At 41.1% G+C, this 14,251-nt stretch overlaps 1 protein-coding gene across 1 annotated transcript in view; it reads right to left on the bottom strand.

Annotated features, from left to right (window-relative positions):
• Positions 1-486: 486 nt before the first annotated feature.
• SOCS6 (suppressor of cytokine signaling 6) overlaps positions 487-14,251 on the bottom strand; it is a 42,073-nt gene continuing 28,308 nt past the window's right edge. The window contains exon 2 of the mRNA XM_077135251.1: positions 487-3,017. Within this exon, the coding sequence (XP_076991366.1) occupies positions 1,285-2,892 (1,608 nt within the window). The 5' untranslated portion in view covers positions 2,893-3,017 and the 3' untranslated portion in view covers positions 487-1,284. The remainder of the gene's footprint in view (positions 3,018-14,251) is intronic.

Raw genomic sequence — 14,251 nt, forward strand, 5'->3', positions numbered from 1 at the left:
ACTTAGCTAAATTAAAAAGAAACAAACCAAAAAACCCACTATTTTTAAATTGCAAGTATTTCTGGTAGGCAATGAGACTTCCACATATCTGATATGGTTTTAATAGTTTTCCATAATGCTCCACAATACCCACACTTTGTCAACTAGAATCATTTTTTGGGGGGTATGTGGGGGAATAGGAGGGGTCTAATCAGCACATTTTAATAGTTATATTAAAAAGAAAAATAAAAATCTAATTTCAAAACAAAGTTTTCTATCCAAATCAATTCAAAACTTTAGATGCCAGGAAACATTAAAAACATGTATTATATGAGTACCAGGGAAAACTTAACTTTAATATTGCAAGAGAATCCAGTTCATTTATGAAAATTAGTTGCACAATCAAGTTTTACCCAAGAAAATGTTGACTAAGCTAAATAAATCACAGAGAAAACATTTTATGAAAAGTAAAAGTATTGATAACAAAAAATTGGTATCACAGGAAACTATGATCATCTAATATTTCTTTAATAGCAGTTCTAGTTCCATAGGTCATTATGTTATGCCAATTTGTACCAAAGTTTAATGGCAGAAAAGGCAACAATTTCTAAATTGGTGGTATACATTTCTTTAAGATTTTTTAATGTAAGGCCATTAAAAAAAAACAACAGACAAACCCCAAGATGCAAAATGAATTCCAAAAAAAAAAAAAAAAGCGTTGTAAAAGTATGTTGCAGATCTGTGTTTCATTACCCCAAATTATGTCAATTTGTAATTCTAAATACATCTTTCTAAAGAATGAGAGTAAAAAAAAATCACTTTCAGTGTATACATAAGTCCTGTGTTTTATCACACGGGTGTATTTCTTCAACACTTTCTTTTTAAAATGGGCCATTTAAAGAGAGACATAGTTTTCATTCTATTACATTTCATTCAACTTACTTAGGGTTGAATACACATGAAATGTGCTTTTAATGCATAAAAATCACAGTGGATAGCAGCAAAGGACTTGGAGGGGGGTAAAGGGAGAATCTGATCATTCACATTGTGATTATTTTGCACATTGATGAAAGATAATTCACACTTCTGAAACCTCAAAGACTTCTCTTTTTAAAGAACCAAAATAAACCCATGACACCTTGCTGACACTTCCCCGCCCCCAAACAAAATGACTAATCTTTTACACATAAAACTGAAATAGTTATGGCAGCAAAAGATTCTGATAGCAATGAAAGTTTGTAAACTGTATTTCAATCTCTTTTTCACTTGTTCCCAAAGTGCAAGATGCAGGGTTCTCATAATCTTTCAGTAGTGCTTCTCCTGTAAATAATCCTTCATCTTGTTTGGCAAAGGCAGTTTTTGAATTAGGTCTATTCTGGTATACTGACGTATAACAAAACGACACAGGTACTGCAAAGAGCGCACCTGCATGAACCGGGATACTGGACTTGTCAGTCTGACAGGGTAAGTGGCAGATCCAGGCAACCGAGACCGTGAATAACAAAAAGCTCCATTTTCAGAGTCCCTGATTGAATGTTCAATTAGATCAACTATAGAAGTATGTCCTTCCACATCTGGTTGTTCATAAAAGCTAAACCTACCGTTTGAGTGTTCTATTCTAGTGTGAAGTGTTTTGCCATGCGAGCGAAAGCTCAAACTCAAAAGGTAACGGTCATCAGAACTATCTCGAACAAGAAAAGAACCATCTGGCACATTTGCTAGTTTCCCTTCTGCCTCCCAGCGTGTTATCGGCCCCCAGTACCATCCTTGTTTTGCAAGTTTTTTCAGCTCCTCTGTAAGGCTTGTCACGACCATAGGACCGCTACTTTGCACAGAGTCATAAACTCTCGCAACCCCAGGAGCAGAGTTAGGATCAAAATTCAAATGACACCGCATACTTTCAGACACATGGGCATCTGTGCCAGTGAGTCCACTGAAGTTCCTTTGGATTTGATTATTCTGCATTGGAGGTAGCAATGGTGAGAGTGGAGGGATGTCGTCGTGACTCGCTCTCGGGCTTGGCAACATGACGCCTGTGGTGCCAATCAACAAGCCATTCACGGGCTGGTCCACAAAGATATCTGGGGCAGCGACTAAGTCCTGGTCAACCTGACCCTCATCGTCAGGGAAAGAGTTCCCTCCCACTTGGGGAGGACCTGCAGAAACTTCCATGGGAGAAGAACTGTCCAGACAGTAACTACGTGACCCTTCCAAAGGATACATTCCCTCATCTAAAGGCACAGTATACTGAATGTAGTCCTGAGGCATAAGTCCAATAACTACAGGCACATGTTCATCAAGGTGGAGACGCAAGTCTCCGTTCTGAGACTCCGAGCTCTTTAAGGACGTACTCTGCTCCTGGCACACGGCTTCAGCCTGCAGATCGTGGAAATCCTTCCGCACACCATTCAGGGCTGGACTCGGATTGGAAGAATGAACCAAGGCCTTGACCCTCACCTCCATTTTGATGCATGTCTCCTCCGAGTTTGTGGGCCGGAGAGGCCACGGGGTAGGGCTGTAGTGATGACTGCGGAGGGAAGTTGACCGGATGGGTCTCTGCGCTCGCACGTCTTTAAAGACGAGGGGCGCCGAGGAGGAGGAGAAGGTGTCCTCGTCTGCAGAGGGGCCGGGCGGCGCGCCGCCCTTGCCTTTCTGCTTCTGCTTCACCGAAAGCCGCCTCTTTAACGTGCCCATGAGGCTCTCACTCTTTGATCTGTTTTTCCCTCCTCGCTCATCTTCACTGTTGATATCACAGCTGGCCATATCTTTACCATAGCAGCTACCAAATAAGGAATCATCTTTTCCAAAATCACCAGCTAGCGATGGTTGTTGAACTACCATGAAATCAGTTTCATCTTTACTTTTATTCAAGTTAAAAGATTTACGGAAGGTTTTAAGACTAATTTTCTTCATTGTGACTGGTTACCTAATCCAGGGGGATCAATTCCTCTGTAGAATATTATCCCCAAACATCTGGAGAGGCTGCAATGCTGCATCTATGTATTTTTCCAGCTTCATTTAACCTCTGGAGCCATTTTCTGGGGGAAGAGAAAAAAGTCACATTAAAAAAAAATTTGAACAGAAGTTTTATTTTACTCACAATTTTCATTTTAGCTTCTGACCAACAGTGCCTGAATATTTTCTTGGGAATGCAAGCTCTGGGAGGACAAGGGAATTTTTCTATCTCACCCAACACCATAAACTACTTCCTACTATATAATAGGCATTCAATAAATATTTTATGTTTAAAGAATGAACCCTAATCTACCTCTTCTTTTTACCCCTTGCTTTTTATTTTATCCTTAATGCATGGTTCAGTCTTCTCCATTCTAGAAAGCTTCAGCACTAATTCACAGCTTCTCCTCTGCCCACTCATGAGTATAGTTAACAATAAAACACTGAATAAGGACTAAGTAGAATGGACAGGACAAGAAAAGTCAATTCTTCAACAACTTATACATACTTTAAAATATTTACACACTTGAAAAACTAATTAAAAGGAATTCCATAATCTGTGATGTCATCAGGAGAAGCCTAGACACTGTACTGTATATTCTCAAGTTCCATGAGAATAGGGCTCCCTCACTGTCACTTCCCAACGCTCAGCCCAGTGCTGGAGGAAGTCTGCAGGTTGAGAAATGTTCACCTCTATAGCGTACTCATAAAAACCAGGCATGCCGAATTTAGAACTATTTGGAAGAAGAATGAAGAATATTTCCAGAATTATTTTCTCCTAATTTATTTTTTTTTCTCGTATGCTGTATGGCAGGTCACATTTCATTATTTTTCCATGTAAGTATCCCATTACAAAATGCAGTACCATTTTGTTGGATTTTTTGTATTACTTGTTTTTTGTTTGTTTTTCCTTGTTTGTTTGTTTGAGAAGTGCATGGCCCAGGAATCGAACCCAGGTCTCCCGCATGGCAGGCAAGAATTCTACCACTGAACTACCCCCGCACCCCCATAATTTACTTCTGTATCCGGAAATACACTTTCTAAACTTTTCTGGTACACTGTTCCAAGATTGAAATGATAGGATTTCAATTCTCTAAAGACTTCCTGAAAGTCATTTCATAGGAAAAATTTTTGGTTCACTAAATATTAATTGTTTACTGTAATACTGCTTTACAAAAACATTCATTTAAACTAGTCATTATTGTTTTATTTCCTCTGTGGCTATGTTCTGCTTTTTCTGCAACCACGAAAGTACAGTGGTGTGACAAGGGGCTTTACGTGAACTTGAGCAAATGCTAATAAAACTAAAGCAAGCTGCAACATGGGAGACCCGGATTTAATTCCCAGCCCATGCACTTCCCAAACAAACAGACAAACAAATAAAAATTCAACAAGTGGTGCTGCAATAAAGGGGATACATGGAAAAAGAATGAAATGTGACCCCCCACCATACAGCACAGAAAACAAAAACAAAAATAAAAAAACAAAGGCAAGATTTTGATCTTCCACAGATATTTAAGCCCCTACTACATGCCTGGCAATGTGTGACATAATATACAGATTAAAAAATTGTTTATGCCCCCATAATCTAGTAGGAGACAGACACACATGAATGGATAAATTAGAATACCAACCCCTTAGTAATATACCATGATGCAGGAGTTGAGAGGAGGGATAGGTATCTTACAAATATCTACCTTTAGTTATAAAATAATGATTTAATGAGCAGTAGATGGAATCTGCATAAAATCATTCTTCTTCATATGGAATAGAAATAAATAATAGGGGGAACAAATGTTAAAATAAATTTAGTTTGAAATGCTAGTGATCAATGAAAGGGAGGGGTAAGGGGTATGGTATGTATAAATTTTTTTTTCTGTTTTCGTTTTATTTCTTTTTCTGAATAGATGCAAATGTTCCAAGAAATGATTACGATGACGAACATGCAACTATGTGAGCATATTGTGAATTACTGATTATATATGTAGAACGAAATGATCAAAATAGGAATGTTTGCATTTGCTTTGTGTTTTTTGGTATTTAAAAAAAATAAAAAACAACAACAACAACAACAAAATCATTCTTCTTACTAAAAACCACTCAGATCAGACAACCTATCGGGATCATCAATATCCTCTCCATAAAGGAAAAAGTGATTTTTAAAAATCTTATCGTCACATACTAAGTGTTTAAAAGAAAATAATACAGATATTTGGAGCACCAGCTACTTTTCAAAGCCTTAAATTTTCACAGCAGGTGTAGGTTTAAAGAAAAATGATGCACAAAGTACAGAGTTGCCATACAACCCTCTACACACTCACATGATTTTTCCCTATCACTAACATTTTGCAGTAGTGTGACTACATGTTACAACTGATGAACCCATGTTATTATATAATTAACTAAATTCCATAGTTCACATGAAGATTCACTCTTTGTACTGTTCAGTTCTATCTGTTGTTATTGTTTTTTAAATTTCTATTGTGGCAACATATATACAATATAAAATTTCCCATTCTAACCATTTTCAAGAATACCATTCGGTGGTATTTAATTATATTTGCAATGTTGGAGTACCTGTTACTTTAAACATTAAATTAACTTGTGGATATATGATGAACTCAACTGTTCAAGTCAATTATCCTATACCAAGGCAAAATGACACTTAAGTTAATAATATATATTTTGTTTAACAGAAATATGGCCACTCATAACAAGAAATATATAATACACTGAGAATATTTTTAACTGACACGTTATTTTTGTACAGATAGCTACGATTTACCCAAAAGCAAGACAGATTCCAGAACCTAATTTCTTTTAACTGTCACTTGTTAACATAAGTGAAATACTTACTACGTGTCATTAGAAAGCAGCTGATAAAAGTAAGTAAAATAATCTGAAAGGTGAGTTTAAAATTGGCAAAGTGGCTTTCTGGTAGAAGCCAGCGGGTAGAGCCTGCGTCTGGCAGGTCAGGTCTGCTGGCCGGGTCAGTGCGCGCGGGACTCACCAGGCCCAGCGCTCAAACTAACCTCGCATCAATTTGCTTTTCTCCAGAAATACTTTAGGAAGACAAAAACATTTTCATGCAACCTGAACGTTGCCGTTCATTCTCCTTTTCAAGAGTACTAAGTTTCCAAAATGCTTGAACCTTAAGAGAATTAGTTACAAATTCTGCTGCTGCTACTTAAGGATATTCCAGACAAATATAAAACATTTTTATAATGCTAGAAATGCATATCATAGAAATATTTATAAAAAGTCTTGTAAATAAAGAAACACCATCACACCCAGGAGCAGATGATCCACGCGCATGTGGAAACCTGACATCCAACAGCACGGTCAGCCAAGAGGAAAGTATACTATTAAGGAGATCATGCTGTGAAGAGTCCCTTCTTCTCGGGAGCGCTGTGATCTGTGGGGTGCCCAGCAAGCCCCGAGTGGGCCTGAGCACCGAAAATGGTCCTCCTCCCGTCTAGCCACTAAGCCTCATCCGGTCTGACCCCTCGGCCTGGTCCTCAGCCCTTTCCAACCCCAGGCCTGCGGATGCCCCTGGAGGAGTTTCATAAGCCTGTTGTCTCTGTCCTCCCCCTCCAACCCTGCGCCAAAGCAGCGGTTTTCAACTGTCTTTTCTTCTCATTATTTCACAGAGGTATCATTTCCAAAAGAAAACTTGGGAACATAGACTTGCTCTGTAGAGAAAGCAGGGTAGGGGTCTCAGGTCTGAGTCTCCCCAATCCCTTCTCTCAGCTCGCCCCAGCTCCAGGGCACCCCCAGGAACCCTCAGGGGTCTCCTGCCTTCCAGTGATCTCTCTGGCAGTGGTTGTTGGAAATGGGCCCGACCACCACCACTGAGAGGTCAGGGTCTTGCCAACATCTGGTCAACACAATCCAACCTAGTTCTTGGCTCATCTAGAGCTGAATTTCTCCACCTCAATGAGGAAGAAGTATCTCCATGAAGAAACTCTGGAGTCGAGGTGCACTAGTGAATGCAGACCTTCCAGCATATCCCAGTGAATGGGTACACCAGAAACTTCAACTAAGGAAACAGTCTCTCAAAGCATGGTGAAGAGAACCACACCCTGTTCTCCTGACACCTCCTTCCTACTGCAGCACATCTGAAGGGCGCAGACTTTGGATACACCTGTCACACCTAAAGAAAGCTCCAGCCACCTACCAAGTATCTGAGCCCAGGGGAGAGCTGACCTTACATCTTAATAAGGCATCAGAAGTAGACTGCCTTCCAAAGTTTCAGGTGTGGGCTGAATATATTAAAATTCTTTTGTCTTTTTCCTTAACTAAGTAGTTTAACTACTCCTCCTCCCAAACAGCAAGACCTTGCTGACACTGCTATCTTATCCTAGCTGTGCCAGCCATAACAATACTTATCTAGGTCCAATCAAGCTGTTATTCCATATCTATTCTCCTTACCACCCTTGTCCACTAAGCCACTTCATAGTGAATAGCTTAGCTCCAAACCCTCTCATTCTTTCCTCATCCTAATGCTTCCTTTCTCTTTTTGTTTCAAACACAGGTCTAATAAAGCTATCATTCAACTACCCAGACTGTGGCTACTGGAGAAAACTTTACTGTATGATGGGTCTTTCACACCAACACTCAAGCTTCTGTCCCGGTGCCCAGAGGAATTCCACTAGCTAACTTTACTCTTTGGCCCCCCAAACCCTCGTGTCTAACAAACTTGGGGCCACAGCCAATGAGCTCATTCAGAGCAGCTAATCCTAAACCAGAAAAACCCTGCTTCAAAATCAGTATCACCACTGATAAAATTTATCAGAAAAAAATTAATTCTGTGGCAAAAGGGCCCCTGGAAGAAGTTTTTGCCTTCCCAGTGTTCTCAACAAAACCTTTCTCCTAGAGAAGCACTGCCCCTTCCCTCATTTCTGAGTGGACATCATGTAACCTCACCTTGTCTCCCCGTTACAACCTCTCCCCACCTGAAGTTTCCAATCAAAATGTGACTATCTGTCTGCCTGCTGGAATATCTTTCTGTTCACTTCCACCTAAGGAGCTCTTGCTTTCCATTGTCTTGAGAATACTTCTTAGAGGAAAGTGCTCATCAGACATGTAATATACCCCAACTTTAACCTTCACCAGAGCCATATGTGCTCATGGCAAGCCAGTGGGCTCAACCTTGCTGGGACTGGGACTCTAGTTGGAATGACTGCACCATGGGTTGGATTCACCCATCACAGACATACTCTTACCAATCTAACCACCACCACCCTTGAAAAACTGCACAGCAAACTCTGGAAGATCCCCAAGCTTACAGCTTTCTCCTAATTCCCCTGCTAATAGTGAAGTTTTGGATAACAGGCTCACACTAGACTACCTGCCAGCTGAAGGACAGATATGTGCTGTCACCAATACTTCCTGCTATAACCAATACTTCCTGCTATACCCGGTGTGGTATTTAGGCTCAGGTGTCAACTTGGTCAGGTAAAGGTGCCTAGTTCTGTTGCTGTGGCTATGAGCCAATGGCATGTGAAGCTCATCTGTTGCTGACTGCATCTGTGATAGGCTAGGGGGAGTGCCTGCTGCAATGAATGATGTTTGATTTAATTGGCAGGTACTTAAATTAGAGATGACAACACAGCACAGCCCAAGCAGCTCAGCATACCGCATCTCAGCACTCATTGCTCAGCCCAGGCCTTGGAGACGCAGGAAGGAATCACCCCGGGGAAAGCTGTTGGAAACCAGAAGCCTGGAGAGAAGGCCAGCAGAGATCACCCTGTGCCTACCCATGTAAGAGAGAACCTCAGGTGAAAGTTAGCTGCCTTTCCTCTGTTTTTAACTAAATAAATCCCCTTTTTTAAAAAGCCAGTCCATCTTTGGTGTGTTGCCTTCTGGCAGCTTTGGCATACAAAAACACCTGGGTTAACACCTCTGGACTGTATGAAACAAACATTCAAGAAATCTGCAGGGAGGCCAAATGTTCGTACAATGTGCTCCAACATCCAGGGGACCTTCGGGAGTCCATTAAGGGCTTTCTACCTTCTGGTGCTTCATGGTATTCACATCCCCCCAATTGTGCTCATGCTCCTGCTTCTCCACGGCCCAGTCATCCTCCGTGGCTCACAGATTTCACGTCTCAACAGCAGGTAGCCACTGAACTGTCTTTTGTTTCATCTGTGTTCCTAGGCTACTGGAGCCTTAATCAACAAGATAACCCCCTTGATCTTAAAGAAGTCCTGAGACTCCCAAGACTAAAAGGAGGATATGTGAAAATGAAATGGTTAAGGGTAAGAAATCATCTTGATTTCCTTGAGCTTCCACTTTACCCAGGAACTATGAAGAGAAGAAGGAAATCTTCTCGATCAAAAGGGGGAAGAACAAATGAGACAAAATAAAGTGTCAATGGTTGAGAGATTCCAAACAGAGTTGAGAGGTTATCCTGGAGGTTATTCTTATGCATTAAATAGACATCATCTGTTTAGTTAAGGTGTAATGGAGAGGCTGGAGGGAGCTGCCTGAAAATGTGGAGCTGTGCTCCGGTGGCCATGTTTCTTGAAGATGATGATATGGCTGTCGCAGTGTAACTGTGTGGTTGTGAGAGCCTTGTGTCTAATGCTCCTTTTGTCTACCTTATCGATGGACAAGTAAAACATATGGATTAAAAATAAATAAATAATAGGGGGAACAAATGTTAAAATAAATTTAGTAGATTGAAATGTTGGTGATCGGTGAAGGGGAGGGGTAAGAGGTATGGCATGTATGAATTTTTTTCTGTTTTCTTCTTATTGCTTTTTCTGAATTGCAGATGTTCTAAGAAATGATCATAAAAAAAAAAAAAGAGACAGAAGGAGGCCAACCAGCTAGGCTGACATATCAGTGATCCTGCCTGGTGATGCTGTAGGCCTTTTCCTCTGTGAAGAAGGGAAACTGTATAGGCAAGTCAAGGTCGGTGATAAGGACCAGCTGACAGTCACCAGGTGGCCTGGATCTTGCACAGACATCCTGTTTCTGCAGCTTGCTGATTAACACACTGTTGCCTGCCCATGCATATACTCTGACATGGTTAACTCATACACTCCCTCACTCCCCCTTTTACTTCCTCCCTCTACTTCCTCACTCTCCTTTTCTTTAAACATCCAGATAAGCAACATCCACAGAGCAGCTCCCCCATTTGCTGGTACTCAGCACTCACTGAATAAAACATGCTATTTTAGAAAAAAAAAAAGAGACAGAGATTATGTGGAGACAACCAGTTATGCATTTGGAAAAACAATTACATTCCACACCATCCACAAAATTATAGAACATCCACAAAAATATAAGTAGATTAAAGATTTAAATGCTAAAGCAAAGTGTTGTTAGAAAAAAATAGAGTATCTCTACGATTTTGAGATAGGGATGAATTTCTTAGGGCACAAAAAGCATAAATAACAAAACTTCAGCTGAAAAGGCTCCTCAAAAGGAGAAAAGGGGCTGAACCTCACTTGTCAAATTCTCTTGTGGAGCTAAGAAAACTATGCCAACTTGAGTATCCCATAAGCTCTATTACCTTCTCTTAATCAGAGACAACTTTAAGTACAACTCTTCCTGATAAGAGAAATTGTCTGCATTTATCTTAGGCTGAAAATGGCGAGTAGAAGACAATAAAACCTTCCTATGTTGTGTTATTTCCTGCTCACTAGCAAAGAACCCAATTTTGAAAACTGGGGCATTAATTAACATAAAGAAAATTTAATTACCAGTATCCATAAAACTAAAGGATGTAAATACAAGAGAAAAACACGTTTAGTCCCAACAACAGAGACTTTGAAAGGAAAGTACTGTTTACAGTAATTTTTGAAAATCAGCAAACTCTAAACTACATGGATGGATGAATCTCCAGGATGACCTACATTTTGGTTGGTCCATCAGCTGTGCCATGCCAGCATATCTCAAAAGCAAGCAAATAAATGTAGTTCAAACTTGGTGTTCCAGTTTGCTAGCTGCCGGAATGCAACACACCAGAGACGGATTAGCTTTTAATAAAAGGGGATTTATTTTGTTGGTTCTTCAGAGGAAAGGCAGCTAACTTTCCACTGAGGTTCTTTCTTATGTGGAAGGCACAAGATGGTCTCTGCTGGTCTTCTCTCCAGGCCCCTGGGTTCCAACAACTTTCCCCGGGGTGACTTCTTTCTGCATCTCCAAAGGCCTGGGCTGAGCTGCTAGTGCTGAGATGAGGAATGCCGAGCTGCCAGCTGTGCTACGTTGCGATCTCTCATTTAAGCACCAGCCAATTAAGTCAAACGTCACTCATTGCAGCAGACACGCCTCCTAGCCGACTGCAGATGTAATTAGCAACAGATGAGGTTCACGTACCATTGGCTTGTGTCCGCAGCAACAGAACTAGGTATGCTCACCTGGCCAAGTTGACAGCAGAATCTAACGAACACACTTGGCCTACAGGGTCAGGCCCAGATAACATTCAGGGAGTGACAGGTCTTAGTTTGAATTGCAAAGGACTTTTCTTTTCTAGTTCCTCCTCCTGTAAAGTTCTCTTCCTCTTTCCTAACCCACCTTTCAGGAACTTCCTTCCAAGAACACTTTCTGATCACCCAGCCAGAAGGAAGCTCTCTCTCCCTCATCTGGACTACACACACTCAGTCTGTATCTCGTTAAGGGCATGGGTCACATAACAACACAGAATTGCTTGTGTTTTATTCATATTTTATCTCCCCAAATAGACTGTAACATCAAAGACAGAGACCATATCTTATTCATTTTTTATTTTCCTAACTGGAAAATACCACTAAATTTTGAATATAAATTCTCCAAATTTAAATTCTTTGAAACCAAATAAATATTTACTATTAAGTAAATGGATGGCTAGGGAAACCCACATTGTTTTTAATTATTCTGTGAGCCCCGGGAACTCAGACAGCACTTTGTACAGGTGAGTTTCTCTACCCAGATCCTCAAAGGAGTCTGTGGCCCACGTGGAGGGCTGCTTCAGATAAAATTGTATAAATGTTAAGAAAAATGCCCCTTGCTGGTGAGAGGTCCAACAGTCCTGGCTGCTGTGGTGCTTGCTGCCCAGTGGGAGGCAGTGTGAGCAGGACAGACAGACACTATGTGAGCAGACCAAGGACATCAGAGCAGGTCGTGGTGATAAACGTCACGAAGGGAAAGAGGCAGTGAGTGAACACTGGGTTCCCACTTCAGACTCGGTGGCCAGGGAAGGCCGCTCAGGAAACCGGCTGATGAGGGAGGCACGTGATGGGGCCTCTCCACCTGGAGAGGCGGCCATGTGAGGGATGTGGGTGTCATTCTAAGTGCAATGAAAAGTAATAAAAGGTTTTAACTATCAACCTGGTCTAATTTATGAAATTCTCAGGTGCACTTCCCAGTTTGGAGCCCACCTATCATCCTCCCCAGTAACACATAAACCACCAGAAAGGTAACTTTGGCAAACAAAACAACCAAAAGCCAGTGTTCTCAAACCGCCTGACCTAAAAAAAAATAAAGTTTCTTAAAATGTAAAATGAGGCTACCAGTCTCTAAAGCACTTATCTGCGGCTCTAGATCAGGGCTGTCCAAGTTTCCCTAGTAATTCACACAGGGAGCTGAGATGGCCCGAGCTCAACACAGAAGGCACAGGATGGGACTCAAACATGCTTAACTGCACAGGAAGGCTTTATTCATACCTAATTTTCTTTTGCAAATAATTTATAATTTTAGTGGTGTTAAAATAACATAAACAACAACGTTCAACCTTATTCAGAATTACTAAATGGTATAAACATGATACCTGATAGGAGACAGTTAACAGCTGCAGACCCATCTAGATTCATCAACTGTGGGTATACTACTCAATGACATTAGAAATATGATGAAGGGGGGGGAAGAGCAGCAAACTTAGGCTTTAGGGGTTCACAATATAGACAAGATGTGAAAAGCAGATACAGAAGACAAAGAAAGATTCAGAGCAAAAAACCAACTGAAAGTAGGTCTGAGTTAGAGGCTCCGTTAGAGGACATGGGTAGCTTCTAAGAAGCCAACAGCCTCATCTTCTATACACATACTTGTTACCAGACAAAGGCTGTGGATTCTTATGACCGACATGCTCAATAAACAATTTCTGAGACACCAGGGTTTCCAAGAGAAAATTATTACTAGGTGCATAGTAGGAGAACTAATGACCCATTGGCCTAAAATCTCTCTCCTCGAACTGCAGTAATTCAGAGAGCTTAATTAGCAAAAGATAGGCAATGTTTAGGATAATGAGCACAGTGACCCCAGATGATGTAATTAGAAGTGATCTAATTATTGAGCATATACAGATTGATTACATGCTTAGAGAACAAAAGTAAGGAAACGGCAGAATAAGATATAAGTGATTTGTAGGTCTAAGCTACTACGCATGTCAGGCAGGCCCACTTTGGTTAGATCCAGTCTCAGTTATCAAAATAACTTTGGATTTGGGGTGGGTTCGTTCTTCATTAATAAACATTAGGGGCTATCTTTAGTGGTGATAAGACTAAAGTTGAAAAACTTGATTACTGGGGACAAATGAAGGTTAGTCACAAGGTTTTTACAATCACAGGGGTAGAAGACAAGGGCTATACAATCATTATAAGAGATCAAGGCAACTGGATTTCAATCTAGAAGTTTCATGATTTTTTTCTCACTCAGTAAAAAACTTGTCTTCACTGGTCTGTAAGGCCCAGTACAAAAGCCTGCTGGGCCTCCTGATCTGACTTCCCCAGCCCTTCTCAACCTATTCTGACTACTCTGCCCCTGCCCACTTCACAGGCCTCCCTGATGCTCTGAGAACACCCCACACAGGCTGGTGTCACAGGGCCTTTGCACTGGCTGCAAATGTGTATCACTGATGCCCTCACTGCCTTCAAGTCTAAGCTCAGCCGTCACCTTCTCAATGAGACCTTCCCTGACCATGCTATTTTAAATTACAACAACTCTCAACTTTAGATCCCCCTCTACCCTGTAAATGACTGTTATTTTTTCTAGCACACAACAGAACTTTCTTATTTATTGTTTTTTTTGTCTTTCCCCCCGCTCCTTACATTAAAAAATGAAAGCTTTACAAGAGCGGGGGGTTTTATTCTGCTTTATTCACCATCTCCCAGGTTATTAGAACTGGAATACAAAAACAGGAGGTGCACAGTAATTATCTCAGTAAAGGAATATGAGACCCTAATCAGGTGTGGTGTTCAGATGCCCAACTACCTGCACCCTTCACCCCATACCTCCAGCACCAATCTACCAGTACTTAGGATGAAGCCATATCACTCTTAAGCAAGGTCTATACAGGCCAGCATGAGCTGGCCATTCCTTCAGGGAACTTCTG

This window comes from Tamandua tetradactyla, chromosome 18 (assembly GCF_023851605.1).
Source record: "Tamandua tetradactyla isolate mTamTet1 chromosome 18, mTamTet1.pri, whole genome shotgun sequence".
Lineage (NCBI taxonomy): Eukaryota > Metazoa > Chordata > Mammalia > Pilosa > Myrmecophagidae > Tamandua > Tamandua tetradactyla.